Source organism: Hyperoodon ampullatus (assembly GCF_949752795.1).
Source record: "Hyperoodon ampullatus genome assembly, chromosome: 13".
Lineage (NCBI taxonomy): Eukaryota > Metazoa > Chordata > Mammalia > Artiodactyla > Ziphiidae > Hyperoodon > Hyperoodon ampullatus.
The window spans coordinates 9,928,477-9,956,453 of record NC_136926.1 but is presented as its reverse complement, the minus strand read 5'-3'; the positions used below and the strand labels follow the sequence as shown (position 1 = coordinate 9,956,453).

Here is a 27,977-nt window from a genome sequence, read left to right as displayed (position 1 = left end):
ACAACTCTAGATCAGGGTTGGTTATGCTTTACCGTCTGTGAAAACACCCAGGACTGTTGGTTTTATCTGTGTATATAAGGTGGGGGGAGGGGCACGCCACACAGCTTGCAGGATCTCAGTTCCCCGACCAGGGGTGGAACCCACGCCCCCTACAGGGGAAGCACAGAGCCCTACCACTGGACCACAAGGGAAGTCCCAGGAGTGTTGTTTTAAAAGTGGAAGAGAGGTGGCTCCTGACCTCCCTGCCCCTCCCAAAGTCTGACCTCTGACCTCTTGGAGTAGAGAATGGCTGGAGGGAACAGACACATGCCTCACCCCAGATAAGGCAGGCAAGTAGTTAGTTTAGGCCAAGGTTTAAATTTAGCTTTTGACTGATGTATCTATAATGTTAAGCTGTGCTGAACTCCCAGTTTCCTAGAAGCCACTTCGATGAGCCCAGCGGCTATACTGAACAGCTCTGCTCGCACCCAGAAGCAGCTGACTCCACTCGGTCACTGCCTCCCTTGTTTCTGAGCCTCTGCGTGAAAGTTCTGGGAGGAGCCAGCCCCCTATGAATTGTATCACTTGTGAAAGGCAAGTATAGATGGAGATTTGACTGCAGGACCTCCCTGCATGGTAGAGGTTATGTGTGCCTGTGTATACATGCACACACATGCTTCATCAGATGAAGCAGTGGTTACTGCTGGAACAGAACACTGATTGTGGGCTATTAAAGGAGTTTCTCATTAGCTGTGGCACCAGATTCCTGGCTTCCATTTTGGCTCAAGAATGAGCCTAAAACCTTGTGGGATAATTTAATAAGCCTTTAGACACTTGGAGGCTCTGAGCCAGCCCTGTTGGTGAAGGATTTACTAGAAAGGGCCCAGCAGCCCTTTATTCCTTTTTGCTTGCCCCTCCTTTACCCCTCAGTTTAACTCACCATAAAGCTGCTGTAAACCAGAATCCAGTTTTTTATTCATAAGGCACCAGGGTGGAATTGTTCCTTGCCACCCTCCTATTTCAGTAATTGCCTGAATTTCCCTGAAAGGGTGACACACTTCACTTCTCTACATTTAGGAAGGACAGTGGCTCCTCAGCAACAGGTGACTGTCCTGAGGATGCAATAGACAAGGAAGCCAGGCATGCTGGCTCGAACCAGGAACTGGTCAAGTAGGATTTGCATAGCTGTCTCTGACTACAAAAATCGCATGGGTATTAGTTCAAACAAACAGTGCAATGAAATAAGCAGTGGTTTAATTTTGAAACCTGAATCCTTTGAAAAATTAATCTGAGGTAAAAATGTTTAAAATCATTTTTGACCTTTAGCTTGTCCATCTGCCAGAACTTTGTCCTAAAGTTGAGAGTCGAAGCAGGATAGGTGTGGCCACCTGTGGCTTGGGTACAGCAGACCCGCCACGTGGACTGAAGCTATAACGGGAAAAACCACAGGAGAATCCAGGGCTTGTTAGTGTTTTGGGCTTCCTGATGGGCCCCCTCCCCGCTCCCCGAGTAGAAAGTCTGCCAGCTGGGACAGTGTCAGTGAAAAAGAGTTTCCACTGCCAACTCCAGCCCTCACCCCACCGCCCCCTCTAAGAGTGATGGGGCCTGGTCCTAGGGACCCAGGGCAGGAGCTGGCGACATCCACGAACAAGAACTACTACATCTGTAAACAATAAGGAGAAAGCCAGGTGAGAATGGAACTTCTAGGAGGCCCTTTAACAGGCCTAATTGAAGGGTCACATCCAAACTGGAATGAAGAGTTAATTAACAGTGTCCCTTAAATCTCTCTCTGGAAGGAAGGAAAGAAGGTTATACATTCAGAAGTTCACATCTCTGCTTGCTTGTGCTTCTCGGGGGCCTCTGGGAGGCCTGTCAGAGAGGCGTGTACTGATTGTCTATGGCCCTCAGGTGGCTCCGGGAGGAGGAGTCCATTTCATAGTCCGAGTCCCGGGCTCGACTGGTGGGCTCGGGCTCCAGGTGCCGCAGGCTGTTGGCCAGTTCCTCAGGCGAAGGCACCAGGTGGAAGATCTGCTCTGGGGGAGAGGACCGGCCTGGGAGACCCTCTGGGCCGAGCCCCCGTGGACAGCCAGAAGCGCTAAGGTGGGGAAGGCCCAGCTCTGAATCCCAGCGAGAGAGGGAGAAAGGGAACAGGACAGTGTTGGAGGAACCTGGGGGACAAGTGACCAAGAGAGAGACCACACTGTCAGTCTTAACGGGGTGGAGGCAAGTGTTGGAAGGACACAACACGAGGTCTCGGTTCCCAGTGCCACCACCCCCTTTATCAAGGGGCATTAGGGTCACACCTGGCGGCTGGGAGACGACTACCACATAGCCGGACAGCCGGACGTCACAGGCAGCCCCGCACTCGAGTGGGATGGGTGAGCGCTTGAAGTGGTCGAGCATGTCCACAACCGAGGGGAAGTGGAGGTGTTGCACGCGACACTGGCCCCGCTCAGTCAGTGACAGGCGCAGGTGCTGCAGGAGAGGAGGACGGTAGGCTCAGGCACTGGCCCCTAAGGGCCTTGAGCCTGGCCAGGGTGCAGCCCACCTGCCTCACCCCATACCTTAGCTATGCCCTGGAAGTTGAACGTGAGCACGTACTCCCCACGCCGAGTCTCACTCTGCCGTACTAGGAACACTCCGTGAGCGTCAGGACCCTGCAGCTGAACCAGCTGAGCTGCCTTCACTCGGGAGATCGGGCCATGGAACCAGGGGTAGCAGGACAGGAAGTGATCTGTTTTCTGGCAGGCTGGATCCAGCAACCCCCCAGGAGAAGCACCTGATAGAGAAGGAGATGGGTGATGGTGATCCTTTGTGTATGCCTCATGTCCTGGGCTGAGTTCCGACATACCAGAGGACAAAGGCCCTGACCCCTCACCTTGGTTCAAGGAATCTGTGCTTCCCCTTGGAGAGTTAGATGTGCCGGGCTCTAAGGCTGAGGGAATATGCATCTCTGAGTCTGTGCTGAGTCTGCTGGAGAAGGGTTGGGGTTAAGGATCTGGGTAGGTCAGGAGGAGCAGTAATAGCTGTGCCAGGAGGGGGGCCCTAGGGTCTCACCCTCGGCCTGCGCACTCCCGGAGCTCAGCCATCCACGAGTTCAGCTGCTGCTCATCTCCCACCTCAAAGATGACGTCTGTCCGATCCTTCACCTGGCAGGGAGGGAGGGGAGAGCTGGGTGGGATCCCTGAGGTCTGTGTCTATTCCTCCCAGGTGTGGAAAGCTGTCACTCACCTTCAGCACAAAGGTGTAGAGGTTGTCAGGCATCTCGAGACGTGTGCATCGCCGAATCTCCTGGATGCTGGAGCAGGCTGCTTGTAGCTTGGGCTTTGAACTCTAGGAGACCAAGGCAGACATTCAAGGCCTGTCCCTGATGGCCCTTCACCCACCCAGGCCTCTGCCCTTTTCCGCAGTCTCCCCAGGGGCTAGCTTGCTGAGTGCATGCTCGTGGTGCTGCTGAGCAGGCACCCCAAGAGTGCGCTCTAGCATTCTGCCTTGCAGGAGCCTGCAGAGGGCCCTCTGCCTGTAGCCACAGCACCGTCTCCCCCGACCCCAACACACACACACACACACACACACACACACACACACACACACACACACACACACACACACACACACACACACACACACACACACACACACACACACACACACACACACACACACACACACACACACACACTCACACACACACACACACACACACTCACACTCTCTCTCTCTCTCTCTCTCTCTCTCCCCCTCCCTCCCTCCCTCCCTCCCTCTCTCTCTCTCTCACCCCCCTCCCACACTCCCTCACTGCCTCACTCCCTCACTCCCTCACTCCCCACCCCAACACCCGAATCTCTGCTTCACCTGGACCTGTGGACATTCCAGCTCTGACATGTGTCTGTTGGCTGACGCCTGTTTCTCTTCCCAGTGGTGGAGCAAAACCCCCCAACCCCCTACCCTGGCCAGTCACAGTGGCTGCTGGCTGCCTCATTGCAGTAAACCCAGAGAGGGGACGTGAGGGTATCCAACCCAAGTTCCCTCTATGGTGCTGGCTGACTCTGCCTGGGGGCCCAGGACCTTATCATACCTTTAGCTCCGCTCCTCCCCTCCCCTCCCCTCTATTGGCTCCCCACCAGTACGGGTCTCTCCCAGCCTAACAGCAGCCTTAGGAAGCAGATACTATCACCACATCTTAAAAAGAAGAAACTCAAATCTTGGAAGTCAAGTCATTTGCCTGAGGAAGTGGCAATCAGGTTGTGAACCCTTATCCAAAGCATACAGCCTACCTAGAACCTCAAATTCCCAAACCGAGCTAATCTGTCCTGCCTTCGAGTCTTAGGACGAGGAGGGGGTTGGCAGAGTAGCTTAGCTATGGGCTCTTGTGGCTCTTTTGCCAGTGTGCCCAAAGGGGCAAAGCCTGGCATGGCTGGCCTCAATTACAGCCAGCCAGAAGCCCACACAAAACCTGGGGCCCAGCAGTCTCCCATGACATTCAACACACGTGGGGTTCAGAGTGGGTGGGAGATGACCCCCTACCCTTTTGCCAGCAAAAGGGTCCTGACTGAACCTGGCTGACCCTGCAGATGCTTGTTCCCAGGGCCCAGGAGCTCTCATCCTTTTCTCAGAAAGGACATCACCCCTTCACTGCCCCCATCTCCTCCACTTCCTCCTGTGATAAGACTGGTAAGATTGTTTCTCTGGGGTCATGAGATGATCGATGGCTGCTTCCAGCAGAGGCCAAAAGAAGATAAGAGCGTGGGGGAAGGAGCAAGATGTGGGGAACGGACAGAGGAGACCCAAGTGGGCCCTCCTCCCTCCAGCAGCTTTTCCTAAGAGCCAGGAGACAGACAGCAAGGCGCACCTGGAACTACCACAGCTCCCACCAAGGCAGTGCCGGCCGGGGAGGAGGAAACGAGGCATGAGCAAAGGTGAGTTCCAGGCAGAGTGGCTTTGGCGGATCTGACCTCCATGAGGGGCTGACTTTTCAAAAGGTGGTGCAAGAGTCAATCCTCAAAGCCATACGCTTAATTAAGCATGCTTCAGACACACAGGTGCCAGGGTTCTGATAGAAGGATGGTGACCCCAGGACTGGGCAGCCTGGCAGGAGAGGGTTGGTCAAACTGGGGCTCTTCCTGGTCCAGGCCCACCCGCAGAAGGTCTTGGAGCTGCCAGTCCTGCCCTGGTTGTTGGACACAGCAGTCTGGGAGAACAGCTCTGGGAACAAGCTCAGAGAGGTCGCACAACTAGTAAATCCCAGCCCTAAGTGACCAGCACCAGCCAGGGTATCTTCACCCTTCAAGTTCTTGTATGTCCCCCACGACCGAGTTCCTCAGCCTGGGAGCCTCGCCTGGCACCTACACAAGCACTGGACGTGCTGGAGCACGTGGGAAGCAGGGTCTCTGCTCTCCAGCTTTCACTGTCAGCCAGCCCCTCTTGTCTCTACTTCCCGTCTGCAAAACGGGTTAGGTGCAGAGAGCTCCTTCCTTCTCTCGCTTTTGCAGTCGGCCCTGCCTGGACCCCCAGCCTCCCCACTGTCTCTGGGCCCTCAGCATCACTGGGAGGAAGCAGGCCAGGCCGAGAGGGTAACAGGCCTCATTTCCCTTTCAGTTCCGCTCTGGGCCCTGGGCCCTGCCCCCAGTGTGAGTGCCAAGATTACTGGCAGAGCCTGGTTTCACTCTGAAAGTGGGGCCCTCCATGCCAGCTTCACCCCCAGCAGCTGAGGAAGCGCTGACCTGACAGGCAGTGAGGAGAGCATTCCCCTCCTCCCCCCACAGCCAACCCTGGCCGCACAGAAGGTGGTGAAACGCGTCCTGGCTCCCCTCTGCCTGCTGGCTGAGCGTGATAGGGGTTCTTTGATGCCTTCACGGTAGCCCAGGCTCACACAACTCCAGAGGCTGAGCCAGGGCCTGATCCCCAGCCTGCCAAGGACCAGAGCCAATGCATCTAACTACCATGCTGCCTGGTGGGGGAGATGCCAGGGGCTCTGCCCAGATTGGAGGGGCAGTTGAGAGCACAGGGACAGACATCCCCACCTATGGCCACAGCCCTAGCTGGACAGTCCAGAGCAGGACTTGTGAGCGCTGGTCACTGTGTGGATGGACCACTGGGTGCCTTTCTGACTGAACAATGTGATGGAACAGAGCTCTGGTGGAGAGAGCCGAGCCCGAACCGCAGCCGCAGGAACACTTGGGGCTTCAGGTTCCCCGCCTCCCACACACCCTCCATTCCACCTGCCACGCAGAGCAAGCCAGGCCAGCAGCTGCTCTCTGAACCCACCTCAGGATCACACTGCTTGGGTGATCAAAATGACCAGACCATCCCAGTGTTTGTAGTGCAGGCAGTAGACTGTCACCCGCCACGTCCTGCAGCATCCCTCCCGGGGAGCTGGTCTTCTCATTCTTAGCTCCCAGCATCCAAAAAGCCAATGGCCACTGTGCCTCAAGTGGTAATCCATTTCTTTCTTTGCTCTGGCTGCTAGGAAGCGCAAAGACAAAGATGTAGACCAGCTCTGACGTTGTCCTCACAGTAGGGCTTGCGTTTCTAGAGCTAACTTTATCCAGGCTTTTTAATTTTTCTTATTCCTCTAGGCACTAGGGTTCAGTCTTGACACTACCCTTGTATAACCTTGGACAAGCGACTCAGCCCTCCATGCCTTAGTTTTGTCATAGGTATGTATGGTGGAAATACTTAATAGTCCCTCTCTTTTCACAGGGTTGGTATGGTGATTGGGTGAACTATTGCAAGTGAAAGAAATACCTGATAAACAGCTGTTGTTAAATTTCCAGGCTGGGGTCTGAGGCCATCCAAGATGGGAAAAGCCTGCTTGGGTTGACTGCAGTGTTACAGTGCTCCCATGTCACAGGACTGCAGTACGGCAGCATTACAGTGCTCCTGTGTCACGTACAGTACTACAGCTTCCCCTGAGCACACACCTGCTTTCTCTCAACCTTACAGACCCTGTTTGTAATGTGCTCCCTTCCTACCTGCAACAAAGTTGACAATATAACCTCCCTCCCTACGTACCTATCCTAAGTAAGATAAAAGGGAAGTAATGGAATGTAATTGATAACTAAAATAAAATGTATATCACCGTGACTATGCATACACACAGTGAACTACTCAGGTGCTTCTGGGTTTGAAGAGATCAAGGACATGGAGGTGCCAGAGGGTAGGGTGAACCCTGAAAGGACAAGTAGTCCGTTCAGTGGACATGGCAGGAAGTTCCATGTGCTTCTACATAAGATAGAGCAAAATTCTGGCCCTAGGTTTGTTCTCGTGCTTTTGGAGGGCGTTTTGGTCAGCTCTGCCTAGCCCGTGGGTTCATCCGGCCCTCCTCAGCTCCCACTGTCCAAGGACTCCTTTCTCCCGTGGCATGGGGCCGGGGGTGGACGGCCTTTGGGCCTCAAATCTGCCTGGAGGGGATGAGAGGATGACTGGGACCAGACCTGGCCTTTCTCTGGAGGCCCTGCCTTCCCTAAACCTGCTGCCACTCCCTGTGTGCTCAGGGGTGGGGATGGCCCATCCAGAGTCTTCCAGGGTGCTGGGCTGTACCCTGCTCTGCCGTGTACTCATGGCCATTCATACCCACAAGACCCCGGCAGAGGTGCCGGTGCCCCAGCAGGAACAAAATACACACAGGATCACAGAGCTGTGAGAGCTCCCAGAGAAGGGAGACAGACACCCAACAGGAAGGGGACGGTAAGGGCCAGGATAGGCGGGTGGGAAGGCAGTGAGCTTCCCAGGTGCCAGAATGACCCTGGCAAAGGCCCTGCGGTGGGGAAGTGCAAAGGCGCAGTGAGACTGGCGCGCAGTGAGACTGGCACACAGTGAGGCAGTCCCCACGGGACCTTGAGGCCGTGGGAGTCCGTTGGCTTATTCTAAGGTGGAGCTGTGGAGGTGGGCAGCTGATGCTCACGTTGAATACTTGGGCAGAAGCAGGCCAGCTAGTTGGGCCCGACCCTGCCCTTACCCGCGCCTCCGTGGGAGGCTGGAGGGGAAGACAACATCCAATTCACACCCAAGCAGTAAAGGGCCTGGCACGGAGGGTCCCGTGGTATGGGCAGGCTGAGCCCTCACAATGGCCTTATTCCATCCACTGTAGGGGCCTTTATCCTTCAAGGGAAAGCCTTGAGGGGAGACCTCCCACCACCATCTGGAATCCCCCAGGCCACACCAGCCCCTTAGCAGTCTTGCCTCTCCCAGGGTTTTGAGACCCTCATTCCTGTCCTATAAAAGAGCAGCAATGGGACAGGAAGTAGGACATAGTATACGGCCGAAGGTCTAGGTCCAAGCCACACTCCTCTGCCGTGGCCCTCATGCCCTCAAGGTAGCATCCCCGTGACCTGGAGGCAAGGTTAGACGAGCCCTAGCTCCACCACTTACTACCTTTGGGATCTTGGGCGTGGCACTAACGGCAGCCTCAGTTTAAGGATGAGAGTGCAGTCTTTGATGGGGGCCTGAAAACTTAAAGGCCCAGAAGAAATTCTAGATCCCAGTCATGGATAACTTAGTCCCCCAACCCCTGGCCACAGCCCAGAATCGATACTGCCTGTATGGATGAATGAATGAACATATGGACAAAAGACATTATGGGAAAGGCTTAATCATGTCTTACTGATTGTATCAAAACCACCTTAAAAAAAAAAGAAAGAAAGTACCGTGTCTTGTTCCAAAAATTTTAGTCGGGTTATAGGGGTACTCAGAGTGGGAAGGGAGACAACTGCTAGAACACAGACCAGAGTTTCACTTGCCACCAATTTGATTCTGAGCTTCCTGGCAGCCAGTGCAAAGAGGGATTCCCCAAGAGAAGGCAGCCTCTTGTGCATGGAGAATCACGTGCACAGTAGTACATTAAAGGCTCTGAGAAGACCTGAAGCAGAGAAACCTGAACCCATGTGTTCCCCAGACTTTGGCCACCCTGTGTCCTGCTCAGAAGCCTCTCTGGGGCCTGCACAACCACCACAAGCAACATTGCCATCCTGGTTCTTGGAAATCAGACAGTCCTGGCCTTGAGTCCCAGCTCTGCCTCATCCTCCACGGACAAGTGACTCGCCTCCCCTAGCCTCAGTCTCCACTTGTGTAAGGTGGGGTAATAGTGCCCCTACCTTCCGTGAGACTTTGGCAATACAGTGTGTGCAGGGTACGGAAAGGTCCCTGGGGACACGGCACAAGGTGGGGATGAGCACAGGGCCTTACGAATGCCGTCTTAGGAATACCTGATCTGCTCAGAAGCGAACAGCCCCTCCTGAGGAAGCTTTCAGCTTTCACAGCCATCTTTCCACAACAAGACCATGAGCACAAGGCGGCCTCCCTGCTCCCTTCCCATCTTTGTGTGTCCTCTGCAGGGCATAGAGTTAGCGGTTTTAAATGTTTGCTGAGCACTCTCCAAAGTGGAGAAGGTGGAGGAAAAGGCACTGGAGGCTAAGGGTACGGCAGGAGCTAACATCCAGAGACCAGAAAGTACAGCCAAATCCACAAGATGGCAGGGGAGTTGGCTGTGGCTAGAAACGGTACTAACAGAACCCCTCACACCACCCTTTAGTGAGCACCTACTATGTACCAGGCACTGGGGCCTGGGCTATCCATCCAGGACCCCTTTGAACTGTTGAATTCACAGGCCAGCACCGTTCCAGAAAGTTCAAATTTCAAAGGAAAGAGCATCATATTGAGGGACAGAGGTGCCAGGACCAAAGAGGTAGGAAGGTCATTGTTCCAGAGTGGAGGGCAATCCTTGACATAACTATGGTGATACTTTGAGACCACCCTGCTCTGGGGCACCTGTCTGAGGAACAGTGGTGGGCGCCTCCCGTGACCCGCCCCCCCAACAGCCCATGAGGCTGGTGTTTTTATCCCCACTTGACAAATGAGGAGCCAAGGCTAAGGGGACCTCCCTTAGGGACTGGTCACAACACAGGATGCACAACCAGCAGGCCTGGGTCCTCTGGAAGTCAGCCCGGGATCCATGTTTAACGGGGGCCCTGGGTGTGTCTGGAACCCACGGCATCAGGGGAAGGCTGGGCGCGGGGCCACCCCCACCTCCCTCCCCCGCCCCCCTTCCCCAGGCACAAGAGACTTGGAGGAGGAAGGGCTCAGTCCGTCCCACAGCGGCAGAATGGTGGATGCTGGGGCAAGGGGTCTGGAACCAGCCGGCCTGGGGGCAAAGGAGGCGCTCACAGGGAGCCCCCACTAACGTGAGGCGTCAGAAAGGGTGACACCCTGAACCCCCTGCGAGATGGGCAGCATCAAAACTGAGTTGCTGTCCATCGGTCCCACCACTGCTACTCCCTGACACATCCCGAATCCAGCTGCTTCCCGTCCCCCTCCTCTGCTCAGAACTCTCCTGTGGGCCCCATCTTGCTGGTCCGCGCCATGGCCCGTGAGACGCTGCATGACCTTGTTCTGGTTACCTCCTCAATCTCATCTACTGTTCTCTCACTCACTCCGATCCAGCCACACTGGCCTCCACTGTTCCTGCGATGTAGCAAGCACGCTCCCACCTTGGGGCCTTTGTGCCTGCTGTTCCCTCTGTCTGAAAAGCAGTTTGCCCACATTTTCACAAATCAGGCTCGTCTCGGATTCAGGTCTCAGCTCAAGGGTCACCTCCTCAGGAAGGCCCTCCCTAACCAGGTGTCTAAATACACAGAGTCACCATCACAGAACCCCTTTACTTCCTTCACTGCACTTACCAACCTGTGAAATGCTCTCTGTGGGGACTTGTGGCATCCCCGGTACCCAGCACAGTGCCTGGTGGATTGTAGATGCTCACTTTCATTCCTATACAAATATTCATCACAGGTCCCTTGTTCGCCAAGTATCATGAGTGCTGGGGATAAGTAGGGCCCAGGATATGGCCCCCACTGCAGACCGCCCATTGCCATGAGGGCTCTGGAGGAGTGGCAGGGATACACCAAAGCAGGGTGATCGGGGTGAGGACAGAGGACACGGGGTTGGGCCAGCCAGGGGAGAGGACTGGCTGAGAGGAAGGCTCTGGACACCTCACGGAACACATCAGGCTCGTGTTACAGATGGAGGAACGGGGACCCTGAGAGGCAAAACCACTTGTCCCCGGCCACGGAGAAAGAAGCCAAGAAGAGCTGGGGCTCGGACCCTCGTCTGCCCAGACCCAGAGCCCACACCACCTGCCCCCATCCAGCCCGTTCCTCCCAGCTCATGTTCTCTCCCACCACCAGGCCTGACCCAAACTGCGGGTCTCAGCAGAGAGAACCTCCCCTCCTCCAGGGAGCCTTCTCTGATCACCACGTCGTGGTCAGTGCGATTCCTGTGCCTCTCCCTCAGCACGGGGCTTATCAGCCCTGGCCATGATTTCCTGAAGGTGCAGCTGCCCCCACCGCCTGCCTGGGAGGTCCTCGGGGGGTGGGGACAGGGCACCAGGCCTTGTTCCCAGCTGGGGCCCAGCACCGGGTCCAGCCCAGAGGAGGTACTTGGAGAGGGTTTGTCAGATGCATGGGTGAGTAGCTGCTAGGTGCCTGGGGCCCCAGCCCTCATGTCTCAGGAGCAGGGTCAGATGCAGGGGGTGTGGTGAGTTATCTCACCCCCTTGTTCCCCGGCTCCCTAGGGGGCAAACCGAAGGCAATGAGCCCGTTCCAGGGGCTGAACAAATGTTGGAACTACAGGCCACAGGTCACTTCCTTCCTCTGCCCCCAACCAGAGCCCTGCAACACACACACAGGCCCTTCGAGTGCCTGCTTCAGCTGCTTTTTCTCTGCGTGAGCCTGAGCAAATCACTTCACTTCTCTGTGCTTTTGTTTTCTCATCTGTAAAATGGGGGTGATGTTGGAGTGCAACCCCAGGGCTTCTGTACGTGAACCTGCCTGTCACCCTGAGTACACGGGTGTCTCCCAGGTCTCCCCCTTGGTCTGCTCCCTGTTGCCTCAAGCTCCCTCTCCCCGTGGGGGAGCAGGAAAGGGATGGGAGAAGCTTCCTCAAAAGCCACATGGATCAAGTCAGCTTCCCCTTTCTGGCAAGTGAGAGCCAGCCAATGCCAGAAGCAGAGCTTCTCCAGAGCCGATACTGACATGGTGAGACAGCCCCCAAGCATAACCACCCCGTTCGAAGTCCCCATCATTTCGCCTCCCTCCTCTGGGTGGCAGCCCCAGATCCCACCCTGAGCGACCAAGCCTGAGCGTGGGGGCCTGCGCCCCCCACTATCAGACCCAGAGAGGCCCTGTAGGAGGGGTAGCCAGCCAGAGATGCTGAAACAGACAGGGGCTGGGGGCTCGTCTGAAGCCCCACCTGCAGTGAGCTCCCCCTCAAGCCTGTAAAAGTCCCCCCGCCCTGACATGTCCGAAAGACAGACTCTCAGTGACACAGACACAAAGCCCCTTCTGAGAGAGATGGCGACCACCCCCCCACACACACAATCACAGAGACTGGGACACAAAGCCCCTCTCAGATGCTGGAGCAACCATCCCCTCAGAGACAAACTCCCAGAGACAGAGAACCCCATAGAGAGAGACAGCCCCGAACACACACACACAACCAGTCTGGGACCCCCTGACAGCCGCTCAAACCCCTCCTGAGACGCGGGTGTCCTAGTTCACGCTGAGTGGCTGAGTGTGGATGACCCAGCTGTGAAGACGGGCAGGCGCTTCCGCTCTAAGGCCGGCCGGGTGGGGGGGTCCGTGGCTTAAGAGGGACCACACCTAGAAGTTCCACTCCCTGCACCCCGTCACGGGCGTGGATAACCTGGCGAACCAAGGAGCTTACGGACCCCCCGGCACCTTCGCTAGCTGACCTCGCCTCCCTCCTCAGGGTGACAGTGGTCCAGGCCACATGGCCTGGCCTGGGGAGGCGTGTCCTGGGATGGGGCCTTGCAGAGGTGGGAACAGAGGTGCCAGTGCCACCACCCTCACTAGCCGGGCCACATGCCCACACCTCCTAGGCCTCTCCCCGCTACACCTTTCCTCCACGCGGGGCACCACTCCTGGCCAAGACCTTTGGCAAATTAGGATCAACCACTTTGCAGGGCCTGGAGCTGCTCAGCAGCCAGCCTCCATCAGCTCCCCTTCCGTCAGTTACCCGCTGCCCTGCCTGAGACGGTCTTGAGGACAGAGCGGTGTCTCCATCTGGGAGCGCTGAGCTGGCACTTGGGCCTGGGCCGACCGGGGGTCCGGAGCAGGGTCGGGGCCCAGCCAGAACCCCACCCCAGCCCCCCGCCGGCTGCAAACCAGCTGCCACCAGCCCACGCCTTGGGCGACCGCATCCTGCTCCCAGCATCCCACCAGGAATCCTCCCTGCCCCGCGTGGCCGAGGAGCTGCAAGGCCCGTGCACCCTGTCCCCGTCCACCTTCACACAGGCTACGCCTTCCTCTTGTAGTGCTGCTCTGGCTACCTCAGTGCCAGGACACCCCAGGCCTCGCATACCGGGCTGTGGTCAGCCCCCAAGACAGGAAGCCATGGCTCCCCGCCACGTGCCCAGGCCCCGAGCAGGAGGGGGCACACCCGGCCCCGAAACTGGCACTGCTCCCCGGGCTTTCCTGCTGCACGGGAGGGTGTGCTCAGTGCTCTTGAGGGGAAAGCAGAGGAGAACCTGAGTCTCACAGGCCAGGGGTCCCGGAGCTGGCCGGCCCCCCAGGGCCCACCTCCCGGCCCCTCTGCGGATCCAGCCCGGTGGGGGAAGCCCCTCGCCCCTGCAGCACAGCCCTCAGCTGCACCCTGGGCCCCGTGTCTGCTCCACGCCTGGTGAGAGTGGAAAAAGATGTGGTTAAGAAACAACAAATAACCTCTGTCACCGGCCTCCGGTAGGGGAGTGCACCAGAGGGAGGGGGTCTCGTCACCACCAAGATCCCCAAAAGCCCCGACGGTGGCCACCGCCTGCCTTCGAAGAATGATGATTCAGAAGAAGAGGTGAAAGCGAGGGCCTCTGGGGCTCAAGGGGCTGCAGGGACGCCAGGGAGGCTCAGAGTCAGCTGAGCAGAGCCTTGGGCTGAGCTGACAGGGAAACCAGGGCGAGAGCCCAGGAATCTCCACCCTTCCAGGCTCAATCTGTCGTGGGTTGTTGTCATTATCCTTAGCCCACGTTTAGTGACATGCCTTGACACACAGCATCTCACTGACACCAAAAAACAACAGGAAACCGTACCAGCCACAAAGAATAAAAGCTGGCTGGATTAAATAATTAAATGTGAAAAATAAAACCAAGACAAAACTGGAATAGAAGAACCTAAATAATTATCTGATCCCAGGGTCGGGGAGGCCTTTCTAAGCAGAAAAAGCAAAGAACAAAATCATAAAGGAAAAGATTACTGTATTTCACTGCCCAGACTTAAAAACCTCCATAGGCCAAGAAACTCAGGGCCAGTCGAAAAGCCAAATGGCAAACGGGAAATATTTGCAACGTGTGACAGAGTGCTAATGTCAGTGTAAAGAGCTCCTGCAAGTCAACAGGAAAGAGGCAGGCAGTGCAGGAGAGGAGCACACAGAGTTAATGGCCTGTAAGTCACAGAAAATGTCTATGACCAAGAAACATTGGAGAAAGAGTCAAAATCCACAGGGACAGAAAGTAGGATTAGTGGTTGCCAGAGGCTGGGGGGATGGGGATGGGAATGGGGACCGATGCTAACAGATACTGGGCTTCTTTCGGAGGTGATGGAAATGTTCTGGAATTGGATAGAGGTGATGGTTGTACACACAGTGAGTATACTAAAAACAACGAATTGCACTTTAACATGGTGAATTTTTTTTTTTTGTGGTACGCGGGCCTCTCACTGCCGTGGCCTCTCCCGTTGCGGAGCACAGGCTCCGGACGCGCAGGCTCAGCGGCCATGGCCCACGGGCCCAGCCGCTCCGCGGCATGTGGGATCCTCCCGGACCGGGGCACGAACCCGCGTCCCCTGCACCGGCAGGCGGACTCGCAACCACTGCGCCACCAGGGAAGCCCTAACATGGTGAATTTTATGTGAATTATATCTCAGTGTTTTTAAAAAAGAAAAATGGTTCGTTCCATTCATAAGCAGAAAGGACAAGATAACCACTTCACCTAGAAGTTGGAAAAGGTTTTTAAAATACTAGCCAGTGTTAGCACCACTATTTGAAGACAGATGGGTATAACCTTCCTAGAAGACTATTTGGAAAGGATATATCAGAAGCATTAGAAATAGCTAGTGAGCACATGAAAAGATGCTCAACATCATTAGCCATCAGGGAAACGTAAATCAAAGCCATTCACACCTGCTAGGGTGGCTACAATCAAAAAGATAGATAGTAACAAGTGTTGGTGGGACTTCCCTGGTGGTCCAGGGGTTAAGAATCCACCTTCCAATGCAGGGGGTGCGGGTTTGATCCCTGGTCAAGGAACTAAGATCCTACATGCTGCGGGGCAACTAAGCCTGCGCGCTCTAGAGCCCACAAGCCACAACTAAAGAGAAGCCCACGTGCCGTGACGAAAGATCCCACATGCTGCAACTAAGATCCGATGTAGCCAAATAAATAATAAAATAATAAAAACAAGTGTTGGTGAGGATGTGGAGAAATTGGAACCCTCATACATTGCTGATGGGAATATAAAATGGTGTGGGAAAAATGAAAACGTATGTCCACACAAAAACTTATTCACGAATGTTCGTGGCAGCACTATTCACAATCGCCCAAAAGTGGAAACAACCTCATGTCCATCACTGAGGAATGGATAAACAAAATGTGATCTATTCATACAATGGAATATTATTTGCAATAAAAAGGAACAAAATACTGACACAAGCTACAACACGGACGAACCTTGAACATGTGATGCTAAGTGAAAGAAGACAGTTGCAAAAGACCACATACCATCTGATTCCATTTATATGAAAAGAACTAGGCAAACCTATAAAGACAGAAAGTATTGATAGATTAGTGGTTGCCTGGGGGTGGGGGAGAGGAGGAATGCGGAGTGACTGCTGATGAGCACAAGGTCTCTTTGAGACGATGAAAGTGGTCTAAAATTAAATCGTGGAGATAGTTGTACAGCCCTGTAAATATACCCAAAATCACTGTACCCTTTAAACGAGTTAATTTTATAATTTGTAAACTATATCTCAATAAAGTTTGAGAGAAAGAGAAAACATGAGAAGCGCTCACAAAGCCTTCCACCCAGCATTTCCCTTCTAGGAATATGCTTCTAAGGAGATAATCAGAGATGGGCAGCAAGATTTACGTACAAGATGTTTGTCACAAGGTTGTCCAGCTGAGCGAAAAAATTAGAAGTGATCGAAGTAGGAGTCTAGATAAGCATAGATAAATATATCATGGCCTATCTGTGTAAATGAAATATCATGCAGCCAGTATTTTTTTTTAAGACATTCTTGAAAAATATTTAAGAGAACAGAAAAATGTTCAAGACACGTTAAGTGACAAAAAAGCAGGTAACAAAAAGGTAGGATGAGTGTCAGTCCCACAAGGGCTGGGGGTTTTGTCCAAAAGTTTCTGCCTATGTTTCCAGCATACCTGGCACACAGAGGGGGCTCCCTAGCTAACTGCTGAATGAAGAATTAGTGAATGTGGACGGAACTGCAATTTGGGGGAAAAGTTAGAGAAAGAAATACAAGACAGAAGATTACAAAGACGTCTAGTGAAACGGAAATGCTCGTTCTCTCTGGGTAGTAGGATTGTGGGTGGTTTTTCAGTTACTGTTCCATAATTTCTGCCATGAGCTTTATTAATTGAAAAATCAAAACCAGAAACACTAGGAACTCAAACGTGGAGGCCCTCGGTAAGGTAGACAGTTTCCTAGATTACACGAAGATTTGAAAAGAGACACAGCGGGGCCTCCCATTCCAGACGGTTCCCTGGAGAGCGGTTTCTCTCTCTGCTGAGCCATGGACTTCAGACTGGGCCGCAGTCAGGATTCAGGTCAGGCCCAGGAGGGGAGGATCAGCCACAGTGAGGGCGGACCCAGAGGCCAGGTGCTGCCGTGATGGGCCCCCTCCCCCGTACGCCATCACCCACCGGTGCCAGAGGCTGAGCAGTCAGCGGGGTCCACGGCCTGCGGAAAACAGTGGCCTCTTCCCCAGCCCAGAGGGGAGAGAGGAAAAAGGGGTGTAGGGCCCCAAAAAGGAAGCTGAGGCGGCCCCTCCGGCCTTGGGGAAGGAAGCTACCTCCGCCTCCACCCCCGGGGAGGGCCAGCGCTCCGAACGCAGAGATCTCTGCTTGTGCCTTTTGCTTTCCTTTTCCATTCGCAAAGAAGTGGGTGGGGGATTTCCAGCAGGCCCGCCTGGTGGCCCTCTGTTGGCTGGTGCCCAGTCCAGGCTACTGGGAGAGCTGGCTAGGTTGTTGCCCATCCCAGGGAGGGCATCTGGGGACCCACCCCTGGGGTCTGGTGACTTCCCACGCAGCAAGCCCCTTCTTCTGCCTCGCAGGGAGGAAACACATCGTGTCAGGCCCTCCCAGAGCCTATTTTCGACTCAATCACCCAGCAAGGCCAGTACTGACATTCCACTTTCCAGAATGGGAAACTGAGGCTGAGACAGGCCGAGTTCTCAGCCCAAAGCCACGTAACAAGGACACAAGAGCCAAGATCTGAACCCAAACCTGTCCATCTGCCCTTCTACCCGGCCGCCAAGCCCACGGCCCAGACTCTGCAGCTTTGTGTCCCAATACCCAGTCCCCCAAACAAAGGAAAACAGAAAAGCAACTTCCAAGAAGCTGGCGACAGCTAACAGGCCCCAAGGAGCAAGGGCGTGGGGTGGAAGCAGCCCCCAGAGGCTCCGGGGTGGGGTGGGGGGGTGGGGATAAATGACTGTCGTCGCCACCCTCCCCCTGTTGGATTCGGGGGCACTTTCCAGTCTCTGGATTCACAGAATTTGAGCTGAAAGGAAGCATGCCGATACCATCTGCCCGTGGTTTCAGCGTGGTTGGGGGTTTCTTCTAAGCAGCGAAGTACTTTTCAAAAAACGACCTTACACGAAAGCCCAATAAGGGGCAGATGGGGCGGCTGTGTGTGCGGGGCTGGGGGCCCCACAGGAGCCACGGGAGCCCTGCCCACCACCACCCCTTCCTCCCTCCCCCCACCAGCCCCGGAAAGCCCGGATCAAGCCCCCTGGTTGCCCATTTCACAGCTCAGAGAGTGGCAGGGACCAACCTGGGTCACTAAGCAGCCCAGGGCCGAGTGAGGACGGAAACCCCACTCTCACCCTGGGAACCTTCAGCCCCTGGTCCCCCTGGGAGAGGATGGGATGGGGGAGCCTCTGGCCTCCGACTCACCTGTCTCCCCCTGGGACATCAGGGCTCTCGCCGGCCCACGAAGATCTACCAGGCTGTAGGCAGAGGGTGGGCGGGTTCTCGGGCTGCTCGGGGGCTAAACACACCCCCGGGCCTTGGCAGGCCCACACGGGCCTCCATTCCTGCTCTTCCATCTCCCAGCTGTGTGGCCTTGGGCAGGTCTCTCTACCTCTCTGTGCCTGTTTCCTCATCTATGAGATGCCTTCATCACTGTTCCCGCCTCCCAGGATTTGTGGTAATTGCATGGGATGTGTCAAATGTAGTGCCCATCGTGCTGAAAACGACTAATAAAAATAACAACAACTACATGGGACTTCCCTGGAGGTCCAATGGTTAGGCCTCTGCACTTCCACTGCAGGGGGCACGGGTTCGATCCCTGGTCGGGGAACTCAGATCCCGCATGCCGCTCAGCCAAAAAAAAAAAAAACCACAGCAGCTAAGATTTGCTGAGACCACCTGCGCCGGACACGGCTCCCAGCACCATGCGGACAGCAGCTAGTTCACCGTCGCCCCGATGTGGGTGCCGTCACTCGGCTCTTTTTACTTGAGGAAAATGAGGCACAGAGAGGGTGAGGCGCCTTTCCCAAGGTCACACAGCTCAGGAGGGGCAGAGGCAGGACTCAGGCCCAGCTCTGCCCGGGCCCCAGGAGGCTGCCCCGCCCGGCCGCCCACCCGCCCGGCCGCTTCCTGCCCAGCACTCCTCTTCCTCCTCGTGCTCCTGCCTCTGAGAGGAAACCGCCGGGCCCCCCTGCGGACGTCCCTTTCTTTCTGCTTCCTCTTTCCCACACTTGGGGCACGGGCTCCGGCCTCGGGCCCCCAGGGTCCAGCAGTGTCTCCTTCTGTGTCTCAGAGCCTCAGTGTCCCCATCTGTGAGGCAGGCACAGTGGCCATGCCTACTTTGCAGAGTCAGGGGAGCATTGAGGGGGCCAATTCGGCACCACCCTCGCCCACGGTCAGTGCTCAGGACACTCAGCCCCTTCATCAGCCGGGCTGCCGGGAGCACCTACTGCCCACAAACTGCCCGGCCACACTCATACCCAGGCCCCTCACCTACCCAGTCAGCACGTTGATCCGCAGCCTCCCCTACACGTGCAGGCACTGGGACCACCCCCATTTTACAGATGAGGAAACTGAGGCCCAGGCGCTTGCCCAAGGACAGCTCAGAAGGAGCAGAGGGGGAACAGCTCTGAACCACATTGCCTGACGGGCCCTGGCCTAGGTCAGCCTAGGTCAGGCTCTCCCTAGGACCAGCAGGTCCAGCCACTGCCAACCAGACCACCTCTTCCTGGGGGTACGAGAGGCCTGTGGGCCAGGAGGGGAGCCCAGGGGTGTGGGCTGAATCCCCTGTGAGTCCCCCCCTCCCTTCTCTACCTCTGCTCTGGGCTGAGCAGCAGAGGCCAAGGGCAGAGCACACTGGGTCCACCAAGTCTTACATGCTGGGTGAGAAGGGCACTGGCCAGCCCCCTCTGGGCCTCAGTGTCCCCATCTTTAAATTGGTGGCACTAGACAGGATGGCCACAAGGAGCCTTTCCTGGTCTGAGAACTCAAAACAGACGCACCCCCCCACCCCACTCCCAGGTAGGGCCACTGGCTAAACACCACCAGCACCACTACCCATGATAATAAATCCTTCTGGAGACCTGCTAGGCACCAGGTGCAGCCCGAATACCTGGGTCCCAACCCCATCTCAGTTGCTCAGAGCTATGTGACCTTGGGCAAGTCACCTACCTTCTCTTAGACTCAATTTCCCCATCTGTGATATGGGGGTAATCACAACAGCACCCTCACAGGGCTGCTGTGAAGATTAAATGAAGCCAAGGCTGTAAAGTGCCTAGTATGTAACAAGTGCCAAATAGATGCTGGCTAAAAAGGCATTTTTTCAACAACAGCTACTAGAAATCCATCATTACCCCCACTTTAAAGATGAGAGAAGCTGAGGCTCAGCCCCCGGACCCAGTAGGGCTGGCAGGGCTTTGAGACCATCTCAGCCAAACCAGGCTTGGACATGTGGGGAAACTGAGGCCCAAAAGAGCAAAGGGCTGGCCCCAAGGCCATGGCCAGCCCAGATGTGCTCCATTTGAAAATGGACCCCCAGCTCCCGGCAAAGCTCTGCCCTAAGGCCAGCCACCCCGGGCCTGGTGGCTAGTCCTGTGATCTCTCTCCCTGACCCTGGGACAACCCCCTGACCTCCCAGTCAGGCTCTCCCTCCACAGGGGCCAGGCTGGGATGCACGTCGAGTGATCCTGGCCCAGCACTGCCAAGCCCACCAATTTATAAGAGAAACCAGAAACTGGGTTCTTATATGAAATCTTTCCATTTTATGGTTTTTAACTATTGGCAACCAATCCAACTTTCTTGTTTTTCTGTTTTGTTTTGTTTTGTTTTTTGCGGTATGCGGGCCTTTAACTGTTGTGGCCTCCCCCGTTGTGGAGCACAGGCTCCAGACGCACAGGCTCAGCGGCCACGGCTCACGGGCCCAGCCGCTCCACGGCATGTGGGATCCTCCCGGACCAGGGCACGAACCCGTGTCCCCTGCATCGGCAGGCGGACTCTCAACCACTGCGCCACCAGGGAAGCCCCAACTTTCTTGTTTTTAACTGCTGAGTGGGATGGAACGTCTCAGGCCTGGCCGGCCGGAAGCTACTACTCTGCACCCCGTGGCTGGAGGGAGGCTGTTCACAGTGTGGCTGGGGGCTTGGGAGCAGGGACCTGTTGGATCAGGGGCTCCAATCTCCTTAGTAGCATGATGCTGAGCGAGTTTCTTTGCCTCTCCCAGCCTTGGTTTTCTCATCCGTCAAATGGGCCAACACGCTTGACCTCATGGGAAGGACTTGAAGTCAAATGTTTAGGGCAATGCCTGGCACACAGTAGGTGCCTACTTAAGGTAGTAAACGTACTGTTCCCCCATCCCAGCCTGGGCTCAGAGATGCCCAAGGAGAGGGAGGTGCCACAGGACAAGCGGACATGGGGACCAGAGGGTCTTCTAGGAGAAGACTCAAGCCACACTCTCCCAAAGGCCAGAAGACCATAGCAGCCCCAGAGGGCTCCTCTAGCCCATTCCTACTGCTGGATAGGTGTCCCAGCCCCTCTGGCCCTAAATCCTCCAAGTGCTCCCACTGCTCTTCGTGTAAAACCTAAAATCCTCACCATGCTCCATAAGGCCCCAAATAATCCAGCCCCATCACCTTTCCAACCTCATCCCTCCTTCCTCCTTCTACTCCAGCCCCCGGCCACCTGGTTGTTCCTCAAAGTCTCCTGGTTCGTGTTCACCCCAGGGCCTTTGCACTTGCCATTTCCTCAGCCTGGGACTCCTTCACCCAGATCTTCCAGGATCGGCACCTGTGCTCATCCCAGATGTCACCTCTTGCCAAGGGGCCTTTGATGACCACCCCCCAGCCAAGGCAATCCCTACCTTCCCCCGAGGGCCAGCGCGCAGTACAAGGAAGGGTTGCCCCACCTCCCGTCCATCTGCAGTGATGCCACTGAAACCAGACTTCAGACTTTGGGAACTAGTCACACTTGGCTCCTCCAACCGCCCTCCAGCCGCCCACTGCAGCAGCCTGTGGCCTCCGCTTACACTCCACCTGTCATGGCAAGCTCCCTCCCACCACAGCCCTTACGGTGACCCTCGACCCTTGGCTGCTGCTATCACCCCTACTTTACAGATGACTAGACTGAGGCTCCAAGAGGGGAAGTGACCGGCCCAAGGTCAGAGGTTCTGGTCAGAGGCGGAGCTGTGACCCAAGTCCAGGTGAGGCTGACCCATGAGCAGCTGGCCACCTGGCCTCAGACTTCTGGGTGGCGTTAGCTTGGCTGAGGCCCGAGTGACGTCCCTGGGCAGCTGCTCACTCTCAGTTCTCGTCCTCCAAGCCTCTCCCCACTCTGGGCAGCAAGGGCTTCTCCAAACAGGTGATGAGCACCCTTCAAGTGACAGAGCTCGGGTATGAACCCAAAGCTCAAGCCCTGGCTGTCAAACCTTCCTTTGCCTATGTTTAAAGCTGCTCCCATAGACAACTCCAGGGTCCGAGGTTGGAGGTCAAGGCTACCCTCCAGGCAGGCACACTCAGGACTTCTAGTCTAGGTATCCTTGGCCCAGAGACTGGAGGCTCCAAGTCACTCCAGGAAACATCCAGGAAGAGCCCCAGACTGTTCCAAAGAACAAAGGGAAACTGTCAGAAGCCGACGGAGCTGGGGCCTGCTCTGTCAGGCCAGGCACTCAGGCCAGGAGAGGCCCCACCAGGGCTGCTCACTTGGTGGGGGACACCCCAGGTCACACAGCGACCACCAAGCCTATGGCAGAGGCCCAGGCGGCCTGGAGGGAGGGGCGAGCCTCAGGGACCCAGCTGCCACTCCGGGTCCCACTTCTCCAAGGCCAGACATCACTTCTGAGCCCTGAGGACTCTGACCAGGGTCCCACCCTCAGGGTTTCCAAAGAACAGGAGCCTTGATCATGCATCCCAGCTGGGCACTGAGGGCCCAAACCAGCACTAGAAATAAATCTGCATCCTTAGCCCCCAAATCATTTCACTACCATGACAACCATGATAACAAGGAGGGCCAGTAACAGTGAGCCTTCCCTGCGCCAGGCGCTCAGCGATGTGCCCTCCCAGTTATCACAACAGCCACACAAGGTGCGAACTCTGAGTAGCTCCACTGTACAGAGGAGGAAACTGAGGCCCAGAGAGGTGACGTCACTGGCCTAAGGCCCCAGAGCTGAGAAAGAAGCTAATTTATTGTTTGAACCTGGGTCCATCTGACTCCTGACACTAGGTTTTCCAAGATGGTTTATTTTAAGCAGCAGCAGTTGTTTTTAAAGTTTTATAGGGAACCCCACCTTATCATGCAGATAAGATCATGTGTCTGGGACGTTATTTGCCTTTCATGGTGTCGGAGCCTTGAGACGTTTTAAAAACGAGTAAAGTTTTTATCTGCACTTGCGTTTTTCCAAAGGCTTCATGTTAAACTTGGAATGAAATACTGACTCCTCACGGGACCCTCTACCAGCACATCCTCCCGCACGCCCCATCTTCCCCGTCTGTGCTCCCAACACACTTCTGTTTTTCTTTCTTAAAAACATGCAAAATGCTGGGGACTTCCCTGGTGGTGAAGTGGTTAAAACTCCGTGCTCCCAATTCAGGGGGCCCAAGTTCAATCCCTGGTCAGGGAACTAAATCCCACATGCATGTTGCAACTAAGAGTTCGTGTGCCACAACTAAGGAACCAGCGAGCCGCAACTAAGGAGACTGCCTGCCACAACTAAGACCCGGCGCAACCAAATAAATACATAGATAAATAAAAATAAATATAGTAAAAAAAAAAACATACAAAATGCCTTCCCATCTCAGCAGCTTTGCCTATGCTGTTCCCACTGCCCAGAGATTCTTATCTCAGTATTAAGATCTCAGTTCAGAAGTCACCTCCTCAGTGGGAATTCCCTGGTGGTCCAGTGCTTAGGACTCCGTGCTTTCACTGCTGAGGGCACAGGTTCAATCCCTGGTCGGGGAACTAAGATCTCATAAGTTGCGTGGTGCAGCCAAAAAAAAAAAAAAAAAAAAAAGTCACCTCCGCAAGACTCACCGTTAAACGTTAGTGATTAAGAGAGTGTGGTGTTAACATAAGAATAGACACATAGGCCAGTGGAAGAGAAGGAGGGTCCAGGAGCACACAGATAGATACTAGATTTAGGATGAAAGTAGCATTGCATGCAATCCAATAGGAAAAAGAGAGTCACATCAGCATGTAGTGCCAGAAGTGGAAGAACTGTGACCCCTACCTCACGCCATACACAAAAACTAATTCAGGATGGATCTTGTGAAGGCCCATCAATATGATTCAGCCCAGACAATAAAGCTTCTAGAAGAAAAGACAAGGGATGTCCCTGGTGGTGCAGTGGTTAAGAATCTGCCTGCCGGGACTTCCCTGGTGGTCCAGTGGTGGAGAATCCACCTTCCAATGCAGGGGATGCAGGTTCGATCCCTGGTTGGTAAACTAAGTCCCACATGCCGCGGGGCAACTAACTAAGCCCAAGTGCCACAACTACTGAGCCCACGTGCCCTGGAGCCCTCAGGCCACAACTAGAGAGAAGCCCGTGCGCCATAACAAAAGATCCCACATGCCTCAACAAAGATCCCGCATGCTGCAACTAAGACCCGATGCAGCCAAAAATAGAAAAGAAGAAAAGAATCTGCCTGTCGATGCAGGGGACACGGGTTCAAGCCCTGGTCTGGGAAGATCCCACATGCCGTGGAGCAACTAAGCCAGTGCGCCACAACTACTGAGCCCACGTGCCACAACTAATGAAGCCCGCAAACCTAGAGCCCGTGCTCCGCAACAAGAGAAGCCACCGCAATGAGAAGCCCGCGCCCCACAACAAAGAGTAGCCCCCACTCGCCACAACTAGAGAAAGCCTGCGTGCAGCAACAAAGACCCAACGCAGGCAAAAAAAAAAAAAGACAAGAAAGATCTTCATGACCCTGGGTAGGCAAAGATTCTTTAAATGGGACACAAAAAGCACTAACCATACAGGAAAGCAACCGATAAACTGGACTTCGTTAAAGTTAAGAACTTAGGTTCATGGGACTTCCCTGGTGGCGCAGTGGTTAAGACTCTGCGCTCCCAATGCAGGGGCCCCGGGTTCGATCCCTGGTCATGGAACTAGATCCCGCATGCATGCCACAACTGAGAGTTCACATGCCGCAACTAAGGAGCCCGTGAGCCACAACTAAGGAGCCCGTGAGCCACAACTAAGACCGGGTGCAACCAAATAAATAAACTAGTAAATAAAATAAATATTAAAAAAAAGAACTTAGGGGGCTTCCCTGGCGGCGCAGTGGTTGAGAGTCCGCCTGCAGATGCAGGGGACACAGGTTCATGCCCCGGTCCAGGAAGATCCCACGTGCCGCGGAGCGGCTGGGCCCGTGAGCCATGGCCGCTGAGCCTGCGCATCCGGAGCCTGTGCTCCACAACGGGAGAAGCCACAACAGTGAGAGGCCCGCGTACCGAAAAAGAAAAAAAAAAAAAAGAACTTACGTTCATGAAAAGATTCCATTAAAGGAGTAAAAAAGACAACCACAGAGCAGGAGGTCATATGTACGATACAAAGAAAGTGCATTCAAGTGTGCTGAAGTACATTCAGGTATAAAAACTTTTATAAATCAATAAGGAAAGGACAGACAACTCAATAAAAATGGCAAACACTTGAAAAAAGACTCAATCCCAATGGCCAATAATCACATGAAAAGGTACTTAACCTCATGAGTCATAAGGGAAATGCAAATTAAAGCCAAGATTTGAGATACCAGTATACATCCACTAGAAGGGTTGGAAAGAAAAAAGACTCATACACTGCTGATGGGGATGCAAAATTGTGCTGCCACTTTGGAAAAAGTTTAGAAGTTTCATATAAAATTAAACTTGCACTTCCCATATGACCTAGCACTTCTAGGAATCTACCGGAGGGAAATGGAAGCGTATGTCAATACAAAGACTTAAGAGCAAATTTCCTTACAGCATGATTTGTAAAAGTACCAAAGTAGAAACAACCCAAATATCCATCAACCGGTGAATGGATAAATAAACTGTGGTACATCCATACAACAGACTGGATTTACTCAGCAATAAAAAGAAACAAACTCTGATGCCCCCAAGAGCATGGACAAATCTCTAGAACATGCTGGGTGAAAGGAGCCAGACACAAAAAACAATATACTATATGATTCCATTTATATGAAGTTCGAAACAGAGAAATGCAATCCGTGGGGGTGGGAGTCAATGTGTGGGAGGGGGGCGGTGCTGACATGGAAGAGGCATGAGGGAGCCCCTGGGGCACTGGGCCACCGCGTGTACTAACACAGGGACACTCGTGGAGCTTCAGACACACTTCACACGCCTCAGCATGTGCATGGGACTCCACAATGAAGTCTAAAAGGAAAGGTACTTCACATAAGGGGATTCCTTGACAACACCCCATCCCAACCCCCAAATTAGGGCCCCTCAGTTATCCTCCCAGAGGCCCCATTGCTTTCCTTCAGAGCATAAAATACAATTGATAATTCCATGTTCATTTGTAGGTTTAGTCCTTCAATAGCCCCACCAAGACACCAGCTCCCCCAGCACCTAGTGTGTGCCTGGTACAGTGTAGGTGCTCAACAAGTACGTTTTGAATGAATGTATAATCGTTTGGTCTCCTCCACCCAGACCATGACCCCTCAGGGCTGGGATCTGCTTTGCTCACTCTCTAGACCAAGGCCCTAGGACATAACAGAACCACAAAGAGAAGAGAAAGGAAGACCACATGGTCCCATCAACTTGACACATCTGGTCAAAGATGGAGTCCGGCAGGTGTGTAGACAACAGTGACCTTCAGCCTCAACTGCACGGCCGGAATTAAGTGGGTCGCAAAGGAAAAAGACAAAAAGATTTAAACTTGAAAGAAAATAAGACATCCACAATGCATGGGAGGCTCCAAGGAATTCCACGACGGTTTTGAAATCCCTAGGAGAAATCCTCCTGTTTGTCAGGGTCAATCTGGGTCAGGGGTTTCAAGGACCTTGGACCAGGCTGCCACTAGCTCGCATGATGCCCATGTATGGTGTCCCTAGACATTCTACAAAATCCCTGACCAGTGCTCCTCAAAACTGTCAAAGCCATCAGAAACAAGAAAAGCCTGAGAAACTGTCACAGCCAAGAGGTGCCTAGGGAAACATGACAGCTAAATCTAGCATGGTGTCCTGAAGCAGAAGAGGGACATTAGGGGAAAACTAGTGGAATCCAAAGGAACCTCGGAGTTCAGTTAACAGTAACGTACCAATGTTTGTCCCTTAATTATAAGACGGATGTACATGGTACTGTAGCATGTTAACATGAGGCAAAGCTGGGTGCAGTGTATAAGGGAACTCTGTACTATCTGTAAACGGAAAATGATTCTCAGAAAAGTTCACTTTTAAGAAGGCGCGCTTTCCGCCGGGCACTTGGTGGCCAGCTGCTGGAAAAGTGTCACCACCCGTACCCCCATAACCACGTGCGCGGGCTCTTACCTTGGGCGGGTCGAAGAGCTCCAGCAGGCGATCCGCGCTGTCGGGGCCCATGCGCCGCAGCGCCAGCCGCCCCCTTTGCCAGCGCGCCCCGCTGTCCATGGAGGCCTCGTCGGCCAGGCTGTACCGCAGCGTCGCCTCCTTGAGGGTCTCGGGTGGCGGCTCCCGGGCTAGACTCCAGGGCAGGAGCTTCCTGGCCAGGCCGGGCCTGGCCGGGGCCTCGCCTGCCTCCCCCGCGGCCGCACTGGGGCCCGCGGGCAGCTCCCCGGCCGAGCGGTGACGGAAGATGTGGCGGAGACTGTGGCGCAGGTGCTGGAAGGAGCAGGCGGCGGCCGGCCGCGGCGGGGCCAGCTCCTCCGAGCTGCGGGCCTTGGGCAGGCTTGGGGCGGGGGCGGGGGAGGCGGGGCCCGGCTCGGCTGGGGACGCCTCGGCCTTGGCCGGGGGCCCGCGGCCAGTCTCACGGTAGTCGCGCGCGGGGGCGGCGGCCCGGGTGCCCGACAGCCCGGGCGCCCGGCCCTCGCGCACCTCGCGGCAGAAGTAGCGCTGGAAGAGGTCGGTGAACTGCAGCGACACGAGCTCGGCGCGCAGCGGCGCGTGGTGCGGGTGCTCGCGGGCGAAAAGCCAGTACTGTCGGGCCAGCTCCCGGGCTGCGGCCACCGCGTGCAGCTCGCAGAACTCGCTCCAGCCTCGCGGGGATGGGGCCGTCGCCGCCGAGGATGCGGAGGAGGCCGAGGAGGACTGCAAGGTGGGCCCGTTCAT

The 27,977-nt window shown here is 55.0% G+C and overlaps 2 protein-coding genes across 4 annotated transcripts in view; one reads left to right on the top strand and one right to left on the bottom strand.

Moving 5' to 3' along the window:
• The window catches only part of ATXN2 (ataxin 2), a gene marked incomplete at its 5' end in the record, with an annotated part of 111,664 nt that extends 104,688 nt beyond the window's left edge, over window positions 1–6,976 (top strand). Inside the window, 1 exon segment of the mRNA XM_079718068.1 lies at window positions 6,682–6,976.
• SH2B3 (SH2B adaptor protein 3) lies at window positions 1,852–27,977 on the bottom strand (the record flags this gene model as incomplete). Of its 3 annotated transcripts, none has more annotated exons than XM_079718070.1 (7): window positions 1,852–2,147; window positions 2,283–2,454; window positions 2,544–2,758; window positions 2,858–2,952; window positions 3,037–3,128; window positions 3,211–3,312; window positions 27,222–27,977. In XM_079718070.1, 7 exons carry the CDS (start codon window positions 27,975–27,977, stop codon window positions 1,852–1,854), a joined length of 1,728 nt encoding a protein of 575 aa, XP_079574196.1. The 3 variants fall into 3 exon arrangements, with proteins under 3 accessions (XP_079574196.1, XP_079574197.1, XP_079574195.1); XM_079718071.1 differs by having other exon boundaries at window positions 2,858–2,949; XM_079718069.1 differs by having other exon boundaries at window positions 2,544–2,952.